At 43.4% G+C, this 25,507-nt stretch overlaps 1 protein-coding gene across 4 annotated transcripts in view; it reads right to left on the reverse strand.

Annotated features, from left to right (window-relative positions):
• Window positions 1–25,507, reverse strand: part of LOC124135733 (ubiquitin-like modifier-activating enzyme 6) — a 128,206-nt gene that overhangs the window by 37,891 nt on the left and 64,808 nt on the right. For all 4 annotated transcript variants that reach the window (XM_046501247.2, XM_046501245.2, XM_046501246.2 and 1 more), the window contains exons 9-15: window positions 20,926–21,049; window positions 18,607–18,716; window positions 11,958–12,020; window positions 2,944–3,020; window positions 2,415–2,481; window positions 1,872–2,018; window positions 1,387–1,451 (exon numbers count right to left, since the gene is read on the reverse strand). In XM_046501247.2, coding sequence (XP_046357203.2) covers window positions 1,387–1,451; window positions 1,872–2,018; window positions 2,415–2,481; window positions 2,944–3,020; window positions 11,958–12,020; window positions 18,607–18,716; window positions 20,926–21,049 — 653 coding nt within the window. The remainder of the gene's footprint in view (window positions 1–1,386; window positions 1,452–1,871; window positions 2,019–2,414; window positions 2,482–2,943; window positions 3,021–11,957; window positions 12,021–18,606; window positions 18,717–20,925; window positions 21,050–25,507) is intronic.

A 25,507-nucleotide genomic window follows, 5' to 3' on the forward strand; every position in this document is an offset into this window, starting at 1 on the left:
ACTGTATGGGGTTGTGCAGTATATCTGCTACGTGATGTAGACACTGTATGGGGTTGTGCAGTATAGCTGCTACGTGATGTAGACACTGTATGGGGTTGTTCAGTATAGCTGCTACGTGATGTAGACACTGTATGGAGTTGTGCAGTATATCTGCTACGTGATGTAGACACTGTATGGAGTTGTACAGTATATCTGCTACGTGATGTAGACACTGTATGGGGTTGTGCAGTATATCTGCTACGTGATGTAGACACTGTATGGAGTTGTGCAGTATATCTTCTACGTGATGTAGACACTGTATGGGGTTGTGCAGTATATCTGCTACGTGATGTAGACACTGTATGGGGTTGTGCAGTATATCTGCTACGTGATGTAGACACTGTATGGAGTTGTACAGTATATCTGCTACGTGATGTAGACACTGTATGGGGTTGTGCAGTATATCTGCTACGTGATGTAGACACTGTATGGGGTTGTGCAGTATAGCTGCTACGTGATGTAGACACTGTATGGGGTTGTGCAGTATATCTGCTACGTGATGTAGACACTGTATGGGGTTGTGCAGTATAGCTGCTACGTGATGTAGACACTGTATGGAGTTGTGCAGTATATCTGCTACGTGATGTAGACACTGTATGGGGTTGTGCAGTATATCTGCTACGTGATGTAGACACTGTATGGGGTTGTGCAGTATAGCTGCTACGTGATGTAGACACTGTATGGGGTTGTGCAGTATATCTGCTACGCGATGTAGACACTGTATGGGGTTGTGCAGTATATCTGCTACGTGATGTAGACACTGTATGGGGTTGTGCAGTATAGCTGCTACGCGATGTAGACACTGTATGGGGTTGTGCAGTATATCTGCTACGTGATGTAGACACTGTATGGGGTTGTGCAGTATAGCTGCTACATGATGTAGACACTGAATGGGGTTGTGCAATATAGCTGCTACGTGATGTAGACACTGTATGGGGTTGTGCAGTATAGCTGCTACGTGATGTAGACACTGTATGGGGTTGTGCAGTATATCTGCTACGCGATGTAGACACTGTATGGGGTTGTGCAGTATATCTTCTACGTGATGTAGACACTGTATGGGGTTGTGCAGTATAGCTGCTACATGATGTAGACACTGAATGGGGCTGTGCAATATAGCTGCTACGTGATGTAGACACTGTATGGGGTTGTGCAGTATAGCTGCTACGTGATGTAGACACTGTATGGGGTTGTGCAGTATAGCTGCTACGTGATGTAGACACTGTTTGGGGTTGTGCAGTATATCTGCTACGTGATGTAGACACTGTATGGGGTTGTGCAGTATAGCTGTACGTGATGTAGACACTGTATGGAGTTGTGCAGTATATCTGCCACAATGTGATGTACCTGGTCTGGAACTGCTGCTTGTCGGCGTCGAGGCCAGGCAGGATCTCCATGGCATCAAGATAAAGCTGCAACACACAATGATAGCACTGATCTTTTCAATACTTAAGTTTCTTGCAAGAATCTTAGTCACAACAATCTTAGTGCAACCTAATATTTATTTCTACATGCACTGATCTGTGTTTAACCCTTATTTTTCCACACAACAATTTTTTAACACAAAGAATATCCATATGCTTTGTGTACCATACTATATCATTAGTTCCTGCATTATATGTAATTTGACATCCTTTCTTGGGCTTGACATCATTAAAATGTTGGTGAACTTATTCAGTTTCTGTATCTCTGTTTCATCTTTGATAAATTTATGGGACATGAGTGCAAACCCATCTTGTCTGGTGCAACTAGGTTTTCATGTCAACATGCACCTGGTGAAAGTTAAATGAAGTTCCCTAAATCGAGCCCTGTGTTAGTGCCTGTCAACACACCATCTGATTAAGGGGAGTGAACTTCCCCGTCAAGGCCTTGAGACCCTCCTGGGCCACGAATCCTCCCATGGTGGCACACAGCAGCGCTAGGCAACCTCTAGAGGTGAAGGACATGCATCGAAGGATATCTTCATCCAGGACCGCAACCTGCAATATTTAGGTCAAACTTATAGAGGGTACTCATACAGAAGAGAACTTCATCCTGGACTGCGACCTGCAATATTTAGATCAAACTTATAGACATACAGCGGAGCTTACGTCTTCAGTTTGTGACCTTGAGGATGACCTTGACCCATGACATGACTGATCAATTTCTCAAAAGAATGTGCTATAATGGAGATACCCTTCACATAACCCTGCGTTGTCCATGCAAGTTAAAGCGTGGCTGTTGGAGTGGTCAAATTCTGACAAAACCTTAAAACACCCTCATGTGGCTGCTTAAAATTCCACTTCTGATATTTACTTTAAAATATTCTGTGCAATGTTTACCATGGTTCACCTGATGGTATTTGTCTTTTAGACATTATCCCAAGGAAATACTACCTTTGATTCCAATTGCTTGTTGAGGTCAGTTGCCATGGAGATGATTTGACAGGCATCATTAGCACACCTACAATCAGAACACTGCATTAAACAGGCTCAATCAGACTTGACAAAGTGGCTGAATCAGAATCGAACCTCTTGAACAAATTCAGATGTCATATTGGTTGGAAAAGGAGTTTCAGGAAATGAATTTAGAGAGACTTTTGGAGCATGGTCAAAGTGCAAAGCTTAATAAAGGTAAAAATTTACAATATCACAAATAAACTAGTATATAAGCAACATAAAAGTGGTTAAAGAACACCCAATTTTGTCATATGACTATACTTAATTTTTCATGGCTGGAGGGTATTGCAACACACAGGCATCCTTAGGCCCCACAACACAAATTTCATTTCACTTTGAAAACAGCTCTGTCAGTCCAGGCAACATGGATGTTGGTAGCTCAACTGACCAGCTATGAAGCATGTAATGGATTTGCTTTATGAAAATGTCGCTTATTGCTTTACATGTAAGGGTGGCTTCAACTCACCAGATATGCGGCAGCCGTTTGTTGATCTGCAGGAACTTGTCCAGAGCCAGGAATGCAAGATGGAGATTGGGAGGAGCCTGGAAAATGGAGAAGTAACAATAATTTGCATGTCTGTCAACATCAATAATCTTGTCACAAGTCTCACAAAAATCCATCTGAAAAATGATTTGCGTGTCTGGAGCAATATGACTTTATACGTTCCAGATGTCATTCATCTCTTCATCAAATCTGAAGAAACTCTTTATCAACATCCAAACTAACAACTGAACTGAAGAATGTTGTACTTTCAGAGACTACAAGACAACTTAATCATCTCTGTGACACTGAGTGATGGGGCCCGAGGGTTACAGTGGAGATACAGTGTCGGACCTGGCTGATGCACGAGTGTGTGTCATCCTACCCTCACATATCCTAACAACATGCATGCTCATGCTATCAACCACTGGTTTGCCTGGCCAGGAAAATTACATTTACTCACTCCCCATGAGATTTCAAACTATAACACTAATACAGGTGCATAACATTGGAGTGGTTTGTAAATACAAAGCTGGTTTAGATCTAGATGATCTAACAATACAAGAATTGGGAATCAACACTTCCTTTTTATTGGAAAAACTTTTCACAAATACAAATATATATGAATACCGGGAAAGCATTTGTGAGCTGATATATTTGTGAGTATTTATAACTCACAAATATATATATATATATGATATGAAACATTTTCCAGGCCATAAAAAAAGAAACACATAAACTTAATGTATTCACACTTTAGGTATCATTGACTGAGTCCAGCTGTTTAATTATAACAGTTCAGTTCTTGACACTCTATAAACCTGTTAACTTCCTGAAAGGTTTCATTGAATTTTTAAAAATACAAAATGGACAAAATCCAAATAAATTTTCGGAAACAAATTTCCTGATACATTCCACCAAAGTGATAAATGCTGTAGAAACTAGAGCTGAGACGACTTCAAATTTACTACCCAGGTACCCACCCCGCTATCACCCGACTCCACCCAGGTAGCCACTGTAGGTCTCAAGAGATAGGTACAAAATGTCTCATTGTGAATTTTTTTACCATAGCCCTATAAAACGTATTTAGTTACATGTATTAAACAATCTGGCCATGCGTACACTGAAGTTGACTTAAGTTATATCTCTTTCAACCATATGAAAAGTCAGAAGGAATGGGTGCATAGTCAGAAAGAAATGTGAACATTAGTGACTTGTAGTGTAACCATAGAGTTCTAGATAATTTCGGTTATTAAACAACATATCACGTGACTTACCACGGGTCCAGATCGTCCTGTGGATAGCTGGATCCTACTCAGTCCCCATCCAACCTGGGTACCCGAGTTACCCGTCCCAGCCCTAATAGAAACAACTCCCCCTTGCACAAAGCAATTTACTTGACACAAGAGATGCATCAGGTAATGCAAGAACTACTGCTGTAAATTAACATCTGACATTTACTGGCATGACTAGGGATCCCATATATGGCCAACCTACTGGCCCTCGGGCAAGGGAAGTAGCATGACACCACATACTGATATCTCGCATAGAACTCCGCTCAGGTGAGCTACAGATTAAACGGTGCACTAAAGTCATCTCGACATTAAGAATCGATTTCCATGGACTTTTGTAGTGGCAAAAGATATTTGTACAGCTGCAAAAATTGCACCAATTACAGATTAATCAGTTATTTGGGCTAATACAATTTGATATTGCCGGGATTAATTATGACAATATGTCAGCTTGATCTGAAAACACAAAACATGCACTGTCCGTGTAACTGATTTGTTTCACAACGCAAGACTGGGGCGAATTATTCCACTAGCAGGTTCCAACTTCAAAGAACTTTGAAAAGGAAGAAAAAAGACAACCTTTGTTTGTAATTGAATTCATTTCGACACTTTTAACCAAGTGGATCATGCTGACATAACTCACTGATACTCAGATACAAGTCTGTCAATAAAAGTAACAGTTTAACAGCATGCATCTTCTCCATGTGTGCTTCATAATCAGTTCCTGAAAGAACAACTTGGAGATGGTTGTGTTTTTTGTTCTCGGTTATATATTTGTATTTCACAAAATCATTCAAAACCAATTCTATGTGGACAGAAACTCACTGCCAAAGTATGAAGTAAGGTTACTCAGTGTCACAGCATCGCATCAATCAGTGAAAGTCATCCATTTGATTTATTCTGAAACCTTGCCATTAACTTCATTTGACGAAGCTGATCACAAATCAGAAGCTAGTACTTCAACTCATTATCTATGTTATGAATGGTTCTTGGTGTTGGTTGCAACTTTGGAGAAAACAATTTCTCAGAGTTTAAATTACAAGATTAAACTTCCAAGTTAACAACAAGATATGTACAGGCAAAACAAGAAAAACACAAGGGTTTTGAAATGTGTGAAATATCAGAGCCAAACTTTAATGAGTTTACTGTCCAGGGATACAATACTCGATTTGTTTACTGTCAGGGATACAATACTCGATTTGTTTACTGTCCAGGGATACAGAAATAGATTTGTTTACTATCCAGGGATACAATGCTATATTTGTTTACTGTCCAGGGATACAATGCTAGATTTGTTTACTGTCCAGGGATACAATACTACATTTGTTTACTCTCAGGGATACAATACTAGATTTGTTTACTGTCCAGGGATACAATGCTAGATTCATTTATTGTCAGGGATACAATGCTAGATTTGTTTACTGTCCAGTGATACAATACTAGATTCGTTTACTGTCAGGGATGCAATACTAGATTTGTTTACTGTCAGGGATACAATACTAGATTTGTTTACTGTCCAGGGATACAATACTAGATTCGTTTACTGTCCAGGGATACAATGCTAGATTCATTTATTGTCAGGGATACAATGCTAGATTTGTTTACTGTCAGGGATACAATGCTAGATTTGTTTACTGTCCAGGGATACAATGCTAGATTTGTTTACTGTCCAGGGATACAATGCTAGATTCATTTATTGTCAGGGATACAATGCTAGATTTGTTTACTGTCCAGGGATACAATGCTAGATTTGTTTACTGTCAGGGATACAATGCTAGATTTGTTTACTGTCGAGGGATACAATGCTAGATTCGTTAACTGTCAGGGATACAATACTAGATTTGTTTACTGTCAGGGATACAATGCTAGATTAGTTTACTGTCCAGGGATACAATGCTAGATTCGTTACTGTCGGGGATACAATGCTAGATTTGTTTACTGTCCAGGGATACAGTACTCGATTTGTTTACTGTCCAGGGATACAGAAATAGATTTGTTTACTGTCCAGGGATACAATGCTAGATTTGTTTACTGTCCAGGGATACAATGCTAGATTTGTTTACTGTCCAGGGATACAATGCTAGATTCGTTTACTGTAAGGGATACAATGCTAGATTTGTTTACTCTCCAGGGATACAATACTAGATTTGTTAACTGTCAGGAATACAATGCTAGATTAGTTTACTGTCCAGGGATACAATGCTAGATTTGCTTACTGTCAGGGATACAATGCTAGATTCGTTTACTGTCAGGGATACAATGCTAGATTTGTTTACTGTCCAGGGATACAGAAATAGATTCGTTCACTATCCAGGGTTACAATACTAGATTCGTTTACTGTCCAGGGATGCAATACTAGATTCATTTACTGTCCAGGGATACAATACTAGATTCATTTACTGTCCAAGGATACAATATTAGATTTGTTTACTGTCCAGGGATACAATGCTATATTTGTTTACTGTCCAGGGATACAATGCTAGATTTGTTTACTGTCCAGGGATACAATGCTAGATTTGTTTACTGTCCAGGGATACAGAAATAGATTCGTTCACTGTCCAGGGTTACAATACTAGATTCGTTTACTGTCCAGGGATACAATACTAGATTCGTTTCCTGTCCAGGGATACAGAAATAGATTCATTTACTGTCCAGGGATACAATACTAGATTCTTTTACTGTCGAGGGATACAATACTAGATTCGTTTCCTGTCCAGGGATACAATACTAGATTCGTTTCCTGTCCAGGGATACAATGCTAGATTTGTTTACTGTCAGGGATACAATGCTAGATTTGTTTACTGTCAGGGATACAATGCTAGATTTGTTTACTGTCCAGGGATACAGAAATAGATTCGTTCACTGTCCAGAGTTACAATACTAGATTCGTTTACTGTCCAGGGATACAATACTAGATTCATTTACTGTCCAGGGATACAATGCTAAATTCGTTTACTGTCCAGGGATACAATGCTAGATTTTTTTACTGTCCAGGGATACAATGCTAGATTTTTTTACTGTCCAGGGATAAAATGCTAGATTCGTTTACTGTCCAGGGATACAATGCTAGATTCGTTTAGTGTCCAGGGATACAATGCTAGATTTGTTTACTGTCCAGGGATACAATGCTAGATTTTACGATAATGAAGAGAGGTTACTATTGTCCAGAATACTATTGGCACAGAAGCAGTTAGACGTATGTCATGCTGTTTCAGTGCTATGTTGAAAGAAGACCAACACTATTTCACAGGTTGAAACCATTGCTCCAACAGGGCTTGATTTAGCTTTATGCAACCTTTTGTTGAAAAGAGATCTTATTTATTTAGACTACTTCACGCATCTGTTTCGAATTTGATAAATTTGTGGGACCAGGGTGCAACCTGGTTTTGTCCAGTGCAACTAAGTTTTCTTGTTAACATGCACCTGGTGCAAGTTGAATCAAGTACCTTTATTGTGCCTAGCTCCAATCTCTAGTTTGCCAGGTGCCAATACTTTTACAGGCTGCTGTGGAATAGCTGGAATATTGCCAACAGTGCCATAAAACAACATTCAATCCCTCATTTTGGAGTGAAATCAGACCATGTGAAGTCACTAAAATGTTGTATTGGTACATGCGAGACATAATTCCACCTGTTCATAATATGCCTTTATGTGACAAAAAGTCTCACATCCAGGATGAAACGACAATGACACAAAACTTGTTCATTTTTACAGTGAGTGAGTTTCATTTTATGCTGAATTGAACAGCATTTCAGTCATGTCAGTATAATATGGGAGGAAAGCACCAACTGAAGCTGGTCTTACACATTTACCACTTTGGTTACCTAGAGCACATACATGGTGCTGACAAACCAAGAAACATAATCATGGGGAACCACGATTAGAATCCACGATTAAATGTTTCTGGCAAGCTTGAGACATCTTAGATGACTGGGCCACACATGATCCATCATTTTTAGAGACCACTGATGCTTCATTCAGCATTTTGATAACAGAAAGCAAATCTACTTATTGACAATATTTTGGATTATGGAAATATTTTGCCAGTCTCGATCCATAAAACAAAGCAAAGCACTGAACATACTGAGTTGATGCATTGAATACAGTGAGTTGTGCACTGATTCCAGCTTCAGCGCTATCGATCAAGAAACATATATCATCATTCAGACATCCCAAACTTCAACAATTTTCCTGGAAGTGGTATTAGCATCAGGTCAGACTGACCCCAGCCATTGATTTCCTGTGAAATACGACTGTCCATGCACCACTACATGGAGTGACATTGGAAGTGAAATCTCACTGGCTCAATTTCCATTAATCATCCCGTATTCACCATGCATCTAGTGCTGCTAGTCTACTCCAAAGCCTTCCTTATGACCCCAAGATGTGATTACCTATCAGTTATGTTGTTTTTATAGCCCATCATCTCACAGACAAATATATATTGACTGGAGTATTCAGGATTTTTGTTGAACTCAGATGTATAACTCCCCTTCATCAAGGAAAGGGACTGATCCTGACTATTATATACAGGTATAAAAATATACTCATTACTCAGTTGAAAAGATGTGTCATTAATGTCTTTCAGCTCATGCAGAAGTGAGTGTGTTTAAAGCCCCATCTGCGGTAGTAACTACCGCACTCTAGTGGGCGGAGCTTATACAATTGATCTGACAGGTCAATATGATGTCATGATAACACATACATTTCATTGGTTAATGCGTAAACGGGTGACGTCATGTAAACACCCACCCACATGGGCTGTTTGACAACAAGGACGTAAGTTTTAATGGTAATATAAATATCTACCAAACGATTCCAAGACTTTTCAACAAACGCGTACATCTTTGGTTTCAAAACCTACCTGCCATGTCGTCTTCACATCTTCATAAAATGATACCGTGGAATGTCCACGATTTATCCAACACACAATTTATAGTTCTAGATCTCTGGACTAGAACGAAATACGTTTGTCGTGATGCATATGAGCAATGTAAATGAACAAGAAACATAATATGTGTTGGGGCACCAATCGTTATCCTGTGGTGTACAGTATATCTGCAGTTTATAAATAGCATTTCTCACAATATATACGGCAATAGGTGATTTCAACAATGTTTTTCTTCGTTGTGTTCGTCTTGCCTCATCTGGAATCTGGATGACATCGATCGTGTAAAAAGCCTGATAATGGTCAAAAATATTTTCAAGTGATCAAAGTAGTTTCTTGTTGTTTTTTCATTGTCCAGTAGCAATGTATTTTGGCAAAGTCTCACTTGTCCAATGAAGCTCCTCATGCCGAAGTAACTCAATCTGTGAAATTTGGCGGGTCCCAGTGACCCAGATCCCTGTTGATTGGCACCGTAAATAAGCTCCCCCCACTGTGATTGATGCAGACACCAAACACGATTGATTCGATTTTTTATGATAAAACTACAGAAAATTTATTGACTTATATCTTGATATGGAGCCATTTGTTGTATCCATGGTTTGTTATTCAAGTTGATACGAAGTGTGATGGTCAATGGTGTTATCGTTCCCGTATGTCTTTCAAAAAACTTCTCCCGACACTCGGTTGTGTTTACATTGTCAGTCATTGTTCGAAACTGAAACACAGCCACCTTGCAGGCTATTTATAGTCCGGCTGGGGCTTTAATGTGTGAGAAAAGGCCACAGACATTCAATACTCATATGAGTTGTAGAGTTGTGTTTTACGCCACTTTCAATAGTATTCCAGTAATATGGGAGGTTCATGTGGGAGGAAAGATCAAAGTTACATAGATCTTAGACATTTATCAGTTTGGTGAAACTCACTTGCACAGACAAACCTGACAAATCTAGAAGCATAATCGGGGCAAATCTGGGATTGGAACCCATGATGATAGGGTTCTGGCACATCTAAGGGATGCAACTCTGCAAACAAATTGGTGTGCTGGGTCATCCGTTCCCCTCCACCCCCTCATGTGAAAACCATGCAGTAAGGTATGGTGCTAATAGATCACAAAACATGACAACCACAACAGTGGACATATATCCAAGCTTGCCAACTTAAACTTTGAAATTTCCTTGAAAGAATGATGAGGATTTTACCCAAATAATTATAACCTCACTTACATTTTGCAATATTTGCCAAGACAAAAGTATGTTTTCATATATATATATCCAGTGTTAGAAACAAGTGACTGCTAGTAGGTCTGTGGCAGGTACATCTTGTGTAGGGCCTGTAGTTTCAAATTTGTATGATCCCTCATGGCCTACAGTAAATTTGTGTTGATTTATTTGTCGCAATAAGTCAGCTGCAGTATTTTGGGCCTGAAGAGTTTGGTCATGGCCTGCAGCTTCTCAAATATGTGAGTCCAGATGGCAGCTAGACAACAATTTTCATTTCAAACACTACATATCCCCTTTTCACATATTGCAATAATGTTTCTGACTCTGCATATAATGAAATAAGATAAGATTATTTAAGACAAGTCAGCAAAAAACACATTACACTCGGAACAGAGTCGATCAAGCTGTATGTTCCATAAGATTTCCAGGGCCCTGTTCCACAAAGCGATCGTAACTCCCATACTTTAACAGACATACAACAGAGCGGAATGCTTTATGGAACAGTGTCCAACAATCTTGGCTTAGTGTTCATGGGCACTGGGTTGAAAGAAAAGAGAGTTCCCTTCATGGAACTCATGCATGTGGCTGTGCTCTAAGACAGAAAGAAGAGTTCCACATCAGGGGCAAAAAGGAACAGTTACAATATACCAGCTTGGCTTCATGTCAGTTCTTGTATCTGCACCTGACCTGACTCGTCTCAGTCACACACATATTGATGGTGCTGAAGTGCCTAATACCTAACCAGGTATTATATTCATGATCTATTACTGATTCCTTTTGATCTATAGCAAACAATAAATAACATTAACAACCAATGAAACTCAAATTGTTCACTTGATGGCAACAGTCACTGGTCAGCCTTGCTGGTCCAGGAGAACCCCACTTGCATTCACTGATCACGAAGCACTTATTGTGATTGGCAATAAACTGTGAGACAGACATGTTACAGAAAGAATTTGATACCACTGACACCAATGACAATGTCAGTATTCACAACCACCAAGTTACACCTCATTCAAGATACAATCCTGAGTGTAACATATCACCCAGTATCAAAACTCATCAAATTGACCCAAACTTTACAGCAACACACTTCAAAAGTTAATTTTGATCATGTTGATGGCAAATATTATACAAATAATTACTTTTGATGAGATCAATAGCTGAAAAGAAGGACCTGAGGATCTGACCCCTAGAGGTGGTCTGTCGGGTGAACAGCAACGGGGTGTATCTAAGCAAAGAGGTGAGGTGACATGGGGTTTTATGTCAGTTCAAGATTATTGCACTTATATTGTGACATGAATTAATGTGCGTGTGTTGCTACTTCTACTGGTCCAGACTTTTTGTTGGTTTTATAGTGCTCGTGCGTGTGTTGCTACTTCTACTGGTCCAGACTTTTTGTTGGTTTTATAGTGCTCGTCAACCAGTCCTTGTGTTAACACCTTAGTACTGAGCGCGTGACAAGGTTACAATAAGTACCTTCCTTTAACATATTTTTATCATGCCTTGGCTTGGGGATGGAACAGCTGACCTTCTGCTCTCCGGGCAGACGCTCTACCTACCAGACCATGCAGGCAGTCTTCGAAGTAATGAACTTACCTGGAACTTGGACAGATCTGGAATGGTCAGGCTTGGACATGTGAGCTGGCTCTCTAAGGATTTCTGGAAAACAGACAGATGTTTTTGACTGGATACAAATAACAACTTAGCCCCAACCCGGAGCAAATATTACACAGGTAACACCTCTTGGGTATTCCGTCTCATTTAGCCCACTAAGGAGGACTGTGGAGACATGCTGGTGACTTGGCTGGTTGCACGTCCTGGTACACTTATGGCTTGGATCACAGCTCTTGTTTCAGTCATTGGTTTGTCTGGGTCAGATTTGATTATACAGGCTGCCATGACATTGATGTAATAGTGGTATCTGTGGTTTAACCCCCTGGATGCCAGAGGGACATATATGTCCCTCCTCTTCAACCCTTACGTTGAAGTCGAATAAAATTTAACATACATCACGCACACAGATACACTTCACAGTTTTGACACTTTCACATGTTTTGTGGTATCATCCACTGGCATTTTAGGAAAAGCAAAATTACTGAAAATGACCTCTAAAAATTAGGTACATCGTAAATGTTGCATTTTTTAAACACATTCCTAAATCACCACTCACAGCGTTATTAACAGCATGTTTTGAAATCTAAATTTCGGATCTTTACTCAGAGAAATGAATTTCAAAAATAGCATATTAGTGATCACAGGGTATCTGTCACTTATCAAATCAACATTCCAAAACATCAACGATAACCCTAGAATCGTTTAGAATGTTTTGGAAAATACGCAAACAGGAACGCCGAAGTGAACGCATAGGAAGAGAATCCCTTACCATGCATCTTCTTAAAATGTTGAGCCATTGTATGCAATGAATAGACGATTGCATAGCTCAAAACAGGAGAAAATGCTGCACTGTGTAAAAACTGAATTTTGCTTTGTTTACATTTCAAACAAGTGCAGTTTTTTGAGCACATTGTTCGTTTTTACACCAAATTTCTTTGGCTTGATTGAGATACTTTGTATTGGTGACAAAGGCCATTTGTCATTTGATTCTAAAATGTATGAGGAATTCAAGGATGAATGGAAGTGATGTTACAGGCATCTCAAAACCGGTATACGTGAAACATGATTTTGTAAACACTTTCCAATATGGCAGAAAGTTGACTTCGGCATTCAAACATTCAAAATGATTCTAGGGATATCGACGACATTTTGGAATGATCATTGGTGATTGATAAAAGACAGATACCCATGAACACTAATATGCTATTTTTTAAATTCATTTCTTTATTTTTCATTGATTATAAGTGTCACTCTAATTCATTGGTAGATAGAGGACATTTGTGGTATTCAATGTACATACAAATTATTCATATTTAGCATTTTTATATAAGACTGCTGTTTTCCAGGGCAGATTATTGATTGATGCTGTAGACATCTCGCTTGCCCTATAGTGACTTTGTATTCAAGAACTATTTTGTCGGCCACCAATTATCATCTCCGGGTGTGATCCACTCCACAATTTTGTTGTTAGGTTAATGTACACTTAAATAGCCTTATGCAACCACAGACTTGTAAATATAAGTAATCAGAACACTTGCTTGGAGCATATGTCACTGGATCAATACACAGTATGAGGGAGGATTAGAGTGCAACCTTGCTGCCACCTCTACAGGAGCACACAACAGACAAGGACTGGACACAGTGTAGCACACCACAGACTGGGGCAGGACAGAGTGTAGCACACCACAGACTGGGGCAGGACACAGTGTAGCACACCACACACAGGGGCAGGACACATTGTAGCACACCACAGACAGGGGCAGGACACAGTGTAGCTCACAACAGACACGGACTGGACACAGTGTAGCACACCACAGACAGGGGCTGGACACAGTGTAGCACACAACAGACAAAGACTGGACACAGTGTAGCACACAACAGACTGGGGCAGGACACAACACGGACAGGGGTAGGGAACACCACACACAGGGGCAGAACACAGTGTAGCACACCACAGACTGGCAGGACACAGTGTAGCACACCACAGACTGGGGCAGGACACAACACGGACAGGGGTAGGGAACACCACACACAGGGGCAGAACACAGTGTAGCACACCACAGACTGGCAGGACACAGTGTAGCACACCACAGACTGGGGCAGGACACAACACGGACAGGGGTAGGGAACACCACACACAGGGGCAGAACACAGTGTAGCACACCACAGACTGGCAGGACACAGTGTAGCACACAACAGACTGGGGCAGGACACAACACGGACAGGGGTAGGGAACACCACACACAGGGGCAGAACACAGTGTAGCACACCACAGACTGGCAGGACACAGTGTAGCACACCACAGACTGGGGCAGGACACCGTGTAGCACACCATACACAGGGGCAGGACACAGTGTAGCACACCACACACAGGGGCAGGACACAGTGTAGCACACCACACACAGGGGCAGGGCACAGTGTAGCACACCACAAACAGGGGCAGGACACAGTGTAGCACACCACACACAGGGGCAGGGCACAGTGTAGCACACCACAGACTGGCAGGACACAGTGTAGCACACCTCAGACTGGGGCAGGACACAGTGTAGCACACCATACACAGGGGCAGGACACAGTGTAGCACACCATAGACAGGGGCTGGACACTGTGTAGCACACAACAGACAAGGACCGGACACAGTGTAGCACACCACAGACAGGGGCTGGACACAGTGTAGCACACCACAGACAGGGGCAGGACACAACACGGACAGGGGCAGGGAACACCACACACAGGGGCAGAACACAGTGTAGCACACCACAGACTGGCAGGACACAGTGTAGCACACAACAGACTGGGGCAGGACACAGTGTAGCACACCACAGACCGGGGCAGGACACAGTGTAGCACACTAGAGACAGGGGCTGGACACACCACAGACGGGCAGGACACAGTGTAGCACACCACAGACAGGGGCAGGACACATTGTAGCACACCACAGACAGGGGCAGGAGACAGTGTAGCACACCACTGACAGGGGCAGGACACAGTGTAGCACAGCACAGACAGGGGCAGGACACTTTGTAGCACACCACAGACTGGGGCAGGAGACAGTGTAGCACACCACAGACAGGGGCAGCACACATTGTAGCACACTAGAGACAGGGGCTGGACACACAACAGACAGGGGCTGGACATATTGTAGCTCACCACAGACAGGGGCAGGATACAGTGTAGCACACCACAGACAGGGGCAGGGCACACCACAGACAGGGACTGGATACACCACAGACAGGGGCAGGACACACCACAGACAGGGGCAGGGCACACCACAGACAGGGACTGGATACACCACAGACAGGGCAGGACACAGTGTAGCACACCACAGACAGGGGCTGGACACAGTGTAGCACACCACAGACAGGGGCAGGAAATATTGTAGCACACTAGAGACAGGGGCTGGACACAGTGTAGCATACCACAGACAGGGGCAGGAGACAGTGTAGCACACCTGAGTCATGGGCTGGACACACCACAGACAGGGGCAGGGCACACCACAGACAGGGGCAGGGCACACCACAGACAGGGGCTGGACATACCACAGACAGGGGCTGGACACACCACAGACAGGGGCTGGACACACCACAGACAGGGGCAGGGCACACCACAGACAGGGACAGGGCACACCACACACAGGGGCAGGGCACAGTGTAGCACACCACAGACGGGCGGGCGACAGTGTAGCACACCACAGACAGGGGCAGGACACATTGTAGCACACCACAGACAGGGGCAGGAGACAGTGTAGCACACCACTGACAGGGGCTGGACACATTGTAGCTCACCACAGACAGGGGCAGGACACAGTGTAGCACACCACAGACAGGGGCAGGACACAGTGTAGCACACCACAGACAGGGGCAGGACACAGTGTAGCACACCACAGACAGGGGCAGGACACATTGTAGCACACCACAGACAGGGGCAGGAGGCAGTTTAGCACACCACAGACAGGGGCAGTGACACAAGTTTTGAAAACAATCTCTTTAAAAGGAAAGCTATGTGGATAAATATATCATACAAGATTGGAGACCATCATGCATGTTTAGTCATCCATAGTCTGGGTCACATCACAGTGCTGATAAGGATACAAGAAAACAAATCTGTAAGAAAACTTTATAACATTTCTGAAATTACAGAATTGTCAGTAAGTATTCTGCTGTTTGTTTATTATCAAGTATGGTCTGATGAGCTCGAGCTAACCATCCTTGTTGATCTGGACCTGCATTAACAGGTAACTGCGTCCATGTCAATGTGACCCTTGTGAACAAACACTCCTGAGTATGTGAAGGACACTACAGAGATGTACGTATCAAACTAATGACATCCTTGAAGCAGCACGTCTATGTCAAAGTGGGACAACAATGCCAGCTACCATTCACACGTTCCTGTCCCATTATCCGTGTTGGAGGCCATCGGCAACTGCCACTGTACATGATGTAACAGCTACACTTAGAGCAAAAGGTGACAGCTGGCTGTCAAATATTCAGGCAATGGCATAAAAATAGTGTTAGTCACTTCAGCAAAATATGACTAACTCACTATTATTGACGTCGTGGAATGTCCAGATAAATTCTGTAACATTTCAACCGGTTGTAAAAAGACTTGCATTGTAAGAAATTGATGTCTACTTCAACTTAAAGCTTCCTGCACAACACTGTCGAAAGAGTTTCAAAACATAGGCAACCAGAAATTAGTTTGTTGAAAATTATTTTGTCAGAAAGAAATAAAACAAGTAAACCAGACTGGTTTGATGTGTTGTCAAATACCATTGTCATAACTCTGTGTCTAACAGTTAGGGATGAAGTGATTCATTTCTTCATTACTGGAGTAAAATTTATGACATGGATATTTCCACGCAACATGCAATTTTTTTCAATAGTCAGTGCCTCAGAAATAAGACTTGAGAATGCTTTCTGACAAACGGTTGATAATTGTGCCTTGTCACAGCTTGGTCTGGGTCAAAAATCTCTTTGGACATCCTTAAAGAGATTTACTGTTGGCCAAATACAATTAATAACATACTTCAAAAGCCCCTTATTGCTAACAATTCAATTATTGTACAAACTTAATTATTTGAACCCATTAATTGCTGAGTGGTAGGCTTCTTGTCAGCACCTTCTCAGCCATATATATTAACCCTCTCATGAGTATGTCCTCTTTGAACAACTAAATGGTGGTCAAAATGGCAAAATCCAGTTAGTGTGGGTGGCTATTTCTTACATACCCGTGGGTGAGAAACCCATCAGAGATAACTGGTATCAAACATGTGTTTAATCGAATTCCAGGTGGGTGATTGTCTACTCCATGGAGATGACCTGAGGTCAAATTATGACAGACTACTTTCTTGATTGTAATTTATTGATAAGTTACTCATGCTTAGGTCAAATTCACCTACATCTGTGTTGAATCTTATGTTGGGTCTTGTCTTGTTTGCATAATCATCATTGCCTTGATAATCTACAGATATGGCAGAAACTTTTATTGTGGAGGGTCACACAATGTATGGTTAGTAAGCAGAAGGCCGGATGATGTCACAAATGATCTTTGTGTTATGCATTAATGCGCCACGGTGATCATGAGAATAGACAAAATAAGCTTGGATTCGATTTTAAAATGGTGAGATTTTAGGGTGTGTAAGAAACAGATAACTGCCCTTGTGCCTGTCATATACCATTTATCTTACAACTTGTTATTTCAAAGCATATCTAACTTGCTTTCGCTCATTAAATACCTTTTGAAACAACTCATAAGATAATGGTATCTGATGTATGGGCAGCTAGACTCCTCTCACAACAGGTCACAATAGGTCTTCAGCAACCCATGCTTGCCGTAAAAGGCGACTATTCTTGTCGTGAGAGGCAACTAACGGGATCTGGTGGCCAGTCTCGCTGACTTGCTTGATGCATGTCATCGTATCACCATTGTGTGGATCAATGCTCATGATGTTAATCACTGGATGTCTTGTCTAGACTCAATTATTTACAGACCGCCGTCATAAAGCTGGAATATTGCTGAGTGCGGCGTTAAACAACAAACCAACCAACCAACCTCTCACAACATGACCCAACCATTCACTGAGTCTTGGCCTTCATCAGAATTTGTTTTGGGATCCATAAAAACTTTCAGTGGTTGAATTTGTTTTGGGCAGGCCTTACTCTGTTCATTGGGCTCAACTGTAGATCTCTCGGTCACTGAGTCACTGAGGAAACGTGCTTAGTTTTTGAAAGTTTTCTGAGGTAAATCAGTTAAGGGCTTTCCAATACTGAGCTGGGTTTAAGGCCACTTAAACAATATTTCAGTTCTGTCATGGTGTGTCAGCTTATCATGGAGGAAAGTTGTCAGTTTGTAAGTACAGGTGTGGTGGTGTCACACTAAGAATATAAATAAGGGCAAAAGGATTCAAAGCAATGATCACAGGGATGCTGGCATGCCCAATGGGTGCAACTCTTGGAGGACTGGGCCACCCAAGCCCTGAGTTAATAGATGTCTGTGCACGTTTAACCTATTTGGGGCCTTGTAGTACTTAAAGTGAGTTGTCAGTGGTTGGTGGCTCCAGAATGGCCATGCAGTGGCATTAGATGTCAGGTTTAGTGACACTGTGTAACGTGGTTCATAACAAACAACTTACAAAGTGGACTTTCTTTGGCAGTTTCACAGGAACGATGATCCCTCCGCTCTCGTACGGCTTGTGTTCCTCCCCTGCCGTGTCACAGATGCTGAATGTGTATGGGGTTAATACTGGAACACAAAAGTGAATAATGTCATCTGGCACACTAACAATGCTGCCAATATTGCTGCAGTGGTCAAATATTAACCAGTTTGGGAATTTAAAGATAATGAAATTTGAAATAAGATGTTTTGATTAAAACAATCATTATAGCTAAAATGGATAGATTTTGGTTTGTTGTTTAACGCCGCACTCAGCAATATTCAAGCTATATGACGGCGGTCTGTAATTAATCAAGTGACCAGACAAATCCAGTGATTTATATCATGAGCATCGATTCGCGGAATTGGGATCAATGACATGCATCAACCAAGTCAGCGAGCCTGACCACCCGATCCTGTTAGTCGCCTTTTACGACAAGCATAGTCACCTATTACGGCAAGCATGGGTTGCTGAAGACCTATTCTACCCCGGAATCTTCACGGGTCTAAAATGGAAAGAATTATCATTAAACCGCCCGCATGTTATCAGAAATGAGCGGGCCACTGTAACTTGATAATGCCTTCATATTGCTTGACGATGGGCCATTATCACTCCCGTTGGTAGGTGACGTCATATTGATGTTCAATAGTGACGTCATCTGGTTTGATCTATGACGTTTCCATATTCGTAAAAGTGGGTCAGTGACATTCGTTGTGTGTTGATTGCAGTAAATGTTTCAAAACCGATATTGTTATTTATTTTTATTTGATAACAAATTCTATCCATTTTAGCTATAATAACGGTAACCCTATTTTTCAGGGCATTATCATTTGCAGAAGCCCTCAGATTATTATTATAATGCCCTGAATAATAGTGTTACCCTTATATAATAGTGGCAATCTAGAGTCAGTGATTAAGAAAGGGTTTTAATGCTGTTTTTGACAGTATTTCAAGGTGGCCATACAGTGATCCCTCGCTACGACGCTACCTTCGGGGTCCAAATAATTGGTGAGCATTATAGGTGATCAGCGGTTTAACCGAGGTAAAGTCGTAGGAGGTAGATGACCAACAAATCAGTACACATGCTCTGCCTTCCTAGAACGATCTAGGTTGCAAGTTTAAGAGTTTAAAAAAAGAAAGATGAGAATAGAAGTTGTTTGTGATTTAAAGTGTCAAAAAAGACTTATCGAGTATTTATATGCACTTTCAAAAAAACAATTTGTATCCCTTTAGCGAATTCAGGTGAATAAACATGTATAACAGACTTGGTCAATAAAAGTATGAAATTTGATATAAAACATCATGAGACATGATGATTTACCATTTAAAATTATTTCTTTCTCTCCAAGGCATTGTTTTATATGCAGAGCTAAAGATTACCGTGTGTATTTTTTGTAAACTAAGCCAGAAATAGCAATCAGCTGTGTACACGTTTCCTCCCAATCGACTGGAGATTCAGTTAAAAAGTACCCAATGATACAATTTCAAAGAATTTTGATGCAATGGTCGGAAGAAATTGTATCTGAATTTATTATTTTATCCGGAATAATATATTCCAATATCGTGTTATTTTAGATGTAGCTTCCACTGTATATACTTAAAATTATAAAAACCATAAGCGTAGCACTTTGGTACAGATGGTATGCAGGGTATTATTTTACGTATGGAACAATTTGACCAGTCACCGTAGAGACTTCCAGCCCTACATGTTTTTCAATTGCGAAAACATTATGTTGACATTTAATAGTCAAACTGCCTCAAATATGACTTTTAGCGAGTTATGGTACAGCATTTATGATATGTGTATCCGTTCGTTTCAAGGCGTCAATAGAAGTAATCTGACCATGGTTGCTGTAAATAACGGTGAGTTGTGCGATCTACCAATCACTTCGCATATGATTTCGCCGAAATTATTGTAAACATTATTCTAATTTTTGAATGAAATTTTGTATATAATTAATAAAATATATTGCAAACATTAGTCCAGATAAACAATGAACAATTTTTTTTTAACCAGATATTATAATAATAGGATTAAATTGCATACTTCAGTTCGGATTTGTTGACTGGTATTTCCGGGGGTTACGTGATCGCGGTGATCAATGTTTATTAAAAATGTTAGTAAATTTTGGGAGCCATGCTTTACTGCGCACTAAAACCAAGTTAGTGCTATATTGAAGAGCGCACTGTATTTATATGTTGGAGTACAACAAAAAGTCATTTCAACTTCAAGAAATCAACAAGAAAAGTCCCAATTCAACTTTCATTGTTTTATTTCAGTTTGAGGGTGAAGTTTACCTTTGATCTGGCAAAGCTGACCATTGAGTGAGGTCATCCCTCTGACCTCCTTGAAAGTCACTGTGGCATCAGACTCAAGGCCATGCATCTGGTTGTCTAGGCATGTCACAACCCCTGGGGTAGCCTACAACAAAAACACAAGTTACAACCCCTGGAGTAGCCTAAAACAGACACACGTCGCAACCCCTGGGGACAGCCTGCAAGATACACATCACAACCCCTGGGGACAGCCTGCAAGATACACATCACAACCCCTGGGGACAGCCTGCAAGATACACATCACAACCCCTGGGGACAGCCTGCAAGATACACATCACAACCCCTGGGGACAGCCTGCAAGATACACATCACAACTCCTGGGGACAGCCTGCAAGATACTCATCACAACCACTGGGGACAGCCTGCAAGATACACATCACAACCCCTGGGGACAGCCTGCAACATACACAATACAACCCCTGGGGACAGCCTGCAACATACACATCACTACCACTGGGGACAGCCTGCAACATACACATCACTACCCCTGGCAACAGCCTGCAACATACACATCACAACTCCTGGGGACAGCCTGCAAGATACACATCACAACCCCTGGGGACAGCCTGCAACATACACATCACAACCCCTGGGGACAGCCTGCAACATACACATCACAACCCCTGGCAACAGCCTGCAACATACACATCACAACTCCTGGGGACAGCCTGCAACATACACATCACAACCCCTGGGGACAGCCTGCAAGATACACATCACAACCACTGGGGACAGCCTGCAACATACACATCACAACCACTGGGGACAGCCTGCAACATACACATCACAACCCCTGGGGACAGCCTGCAAGATACACATCACAACCACTGGGGACAGCCTGCAACATACACATCACAACCACTGGGGACAGCCTGCAACATACACATCACAACCACTGGGGACAGCCTGCAAGATACACATCACAACCACTGGGGACAGCCTGCAAGATACACATCACAACCACTGGGGACAGCCTGCAAGATACACATCACAACCACTGGGGACAGCCTGCAAGATACACATCACAACCACTGGGGACAGCCTGCAACATACACATCACAACCACTGGGGACAGCCTGCAAGATACACATCACAACCACTGGGGACAGCCTGCAAGATACACATCACAACCCCTGGGGACAGCCTGCAACATACACATCACAACCACTGGGGACAGCCTGCAACATACACATCACAACCACTGGGGACAGCCTGCAAGATACACATCACAACCACTGGGGACAGCCTGCAAGATACACATCACAACCACTGGGGACAGCCTGCAACATACACATCACAACCACTGGGGACAGCCTGCAAGATACTCATCACAACCACTGGGGACAGCCTGCAACATACACATCACAACCACTGGGGACAGCCTGCAAGATACACATCACAACCACTGGGGACAGCCTGCAAGATACACATCACAACCCCTGGGGACAGCCTGCAACATACACATCACAACCACTGGGGACAGCCTGCAAGATACACATCACAACCCCTGGGGACAGCCTGCAAGATACACATCACAACCACTGGGGACAGCCTGCAACATACACATCACAACCACTGGGGACAGCCTGCAAGATACACATCACAACCACTGGGGACAGCCTGCAAGATACACATCACAACCACTGGGGACAGCCTGCAACATACACATCACAACCACTGGGGACAGCCTGCAACATACACATCACAACCACTGGGGACAGCCTGCAAGATACACATCACAACCCCTGGGGACAGCCTGCAACATACACATCACAACCACTGGGGACAGCCTGCAACATACACATCACAACCACTGGGGACAGCCTGCAAGATACACATCACAACCACTGGGGACAGCCTGCAAGATACACATCACAACCCCTGGGGACAGCCTGCAACATACACATCACAACCACTGGGGACAGCCTGCAAGATACACATCACAACCACTGGGGACAGCCTGCAACATACACATCACAACCACTGGGGACAGCCTGCAAGATACACATCACAACCACTGGGGACAGCCTGCAAGATACACATCACAACCCCTGGGGACAGCCTGCAACATACACATCACAACCACTGGGGACAGCCTGCAAGATACACATCACAACCCCTGGGGACAGCCTGCAAGATACACATCACAACCACTGGGGACAGCCTGCAACATACACATCACAACCACTGGGGACAGCCTGCAAGATACACATCACAACCACTGGGGACAGCCTGCAAGATACACATCACAACCACTGGGGACAGCCTGCAACATACACATCACAACCACTGGGGACAGCCTGCAACATACACATCACAACCACTGGGGACAGCCTGCAAGATACACATCACAACCCCTGGGGACAGCCTGCAACATACACATCACAACCACTGGGGACAGCCTGCAACATACACATCACAACCACTGGGGACAGCCTGCAAGATACACATCACAACCACTGGGGACAGCCTGCAAGATACACATCACAACCCCTGGGGACAGCCTGCAACATACACATCACAACCACTGGGGACAGCCTGCAAGATACACATCACAACCACTGGGGACAGCCTGCAACATACACATCACAACCACTGGGGACAGCCTGCAACATACACATCACAACCACTGGGGACAGCCTGCAAGATACACATCACAACCCCTGGGGACAGCCTGCAACATACACATCACAACCACTGGGGACAGCCTGCAACATACACATCACAACCACTGGGGACAGCCTGCAACATACACATCACAACCACTGGGGACAGCCTGCAACATACACATCACAACCACTGGGGACAGCCTGCAACATACACATCACAACCACTGGGGACAGCCTGCAACATACACATCACAACCACTGGGGACAGCCTGCAAGATACACATCACAACCACTGGGGACAGCCTGCAACATACACATCACAACCACTGGGGACAGCCTGCAAGATACACATCACAACCACTGGGGACAGCCTGCAAGATACACATCACAACCCCTGGGGACAGCCTGCAACATACACATCACAACCACTGGGGACAGCCTGCAACATACACATCACAACCACTGGGGACAGCCTGCAACATACACATCACAACCACTGGGGACAGCCTGCAACATACACATCACAACCACTGGGGACAGCCTGCAAGATACACATCACAACCACTGGGGACAGCCTGCAAGATACACATCACAACCCCTGGGGACAGCCTGCAAGATACACATCACAACCACTGGGGACAGCCTGCAACATACACATCACTACCCCTGGGGACAGCCTGCAACATACACATCACAACCACTGGGGACAGCCTGCAACATACACATCACAACTACTGGGGACAGCCTGCAACATACACATCACAACCACTGGGGACAGCCTGCAAGATACACATCACAACCCCTGGGGACAGCCTGCAACATACACATCACAACCACTGGGGACAGCCTGCAACATACACATCACAACCACTGGGGACAGCCTGCAACATACACATCACAACCCCTGGGGACAGCCTGCAACATACACATCACTACCCCTGGGGACAGCCTGCAAGATACACATCACTACCCCTGGGGACAGCCTGCAACATACACATCACAACCACTGGGGACAGCCTGCAACATACACATCACAACCACTGGGGACAGCCTGCAACATACACATCACAACCACTGGGGACAGCCTGCAAGATACACATCACAACCCCTGGGGACAGCCTGCAACATACACATCACTACCCCTGGGGACAGCCTGCAAGATACACATCACAACCACTGGGGACAGCCTGCAAGATACACATCACAACCACTGGGGACAGCCTGCAAGATACACATCACAACCACTGGGGACAGCCTGCAAGATACACATCACAACCACTGGGGACAGCCTGCAAGATACACATCACAACCCCTGGGGACAGCCTGCAATATACACATCACTACCCCTGGGGACAGCCTGCAAGATACACATCACAACCCCTGGGGACAGCCTGCAAGATACACATCACTACCCCTGGGGACAGCCTGCAAGATACACATCACAACCCCTGGGGACAGCCTGCAACATACACATCACTACCCCTGGGGACAGCCTGCAAGATACACATCACTACCCCTGGGGACAGCCTGCAACATACACATCACTACCCCTGGGGACAGCCTGCAAGATACACATCACAACTCCTGGGGACAGCCTGCAACATGCACATCACTACCCCTGGGGACAGCCTGCAAGATACACATCACAACCCCTGGGGACAGCCTGCAAGATACACATCACAACTCCTGGGGACAGCCTGCAACATGCACATCACTACCACTGAGGACAGCCTGCAACATGCACATCACTACCCCTGGGGACAGCCTGCAAGATACACATCACAACCCCTGGGGACAGCCTGCAAGATACACATCACAACTCCTGGGGACAGCCTGCAAGATACACATCACAACTCCTGGGGACAGCCTGCAACATACACATCACTACCCCTGGGGACAGCCTGCAACATGCACATCACAACCCCTGGGGACAG

This window comes from Haliotis rufescens, unplaced genomic scaffold (assembly GCF_023055435.1).
Source record: "Haliotis rufescens isolate VD_foot unplaced genomic scaffold, xgHalRufe1.0.p SCAF_1, whole genome shotgun sequence".
Lineage (NCBI taxonomy): Eukaryota > Metazoa > Mollusca > Gastropoda > Lepetellida > Haliotidae > Haliotis > Haliotis rufescens.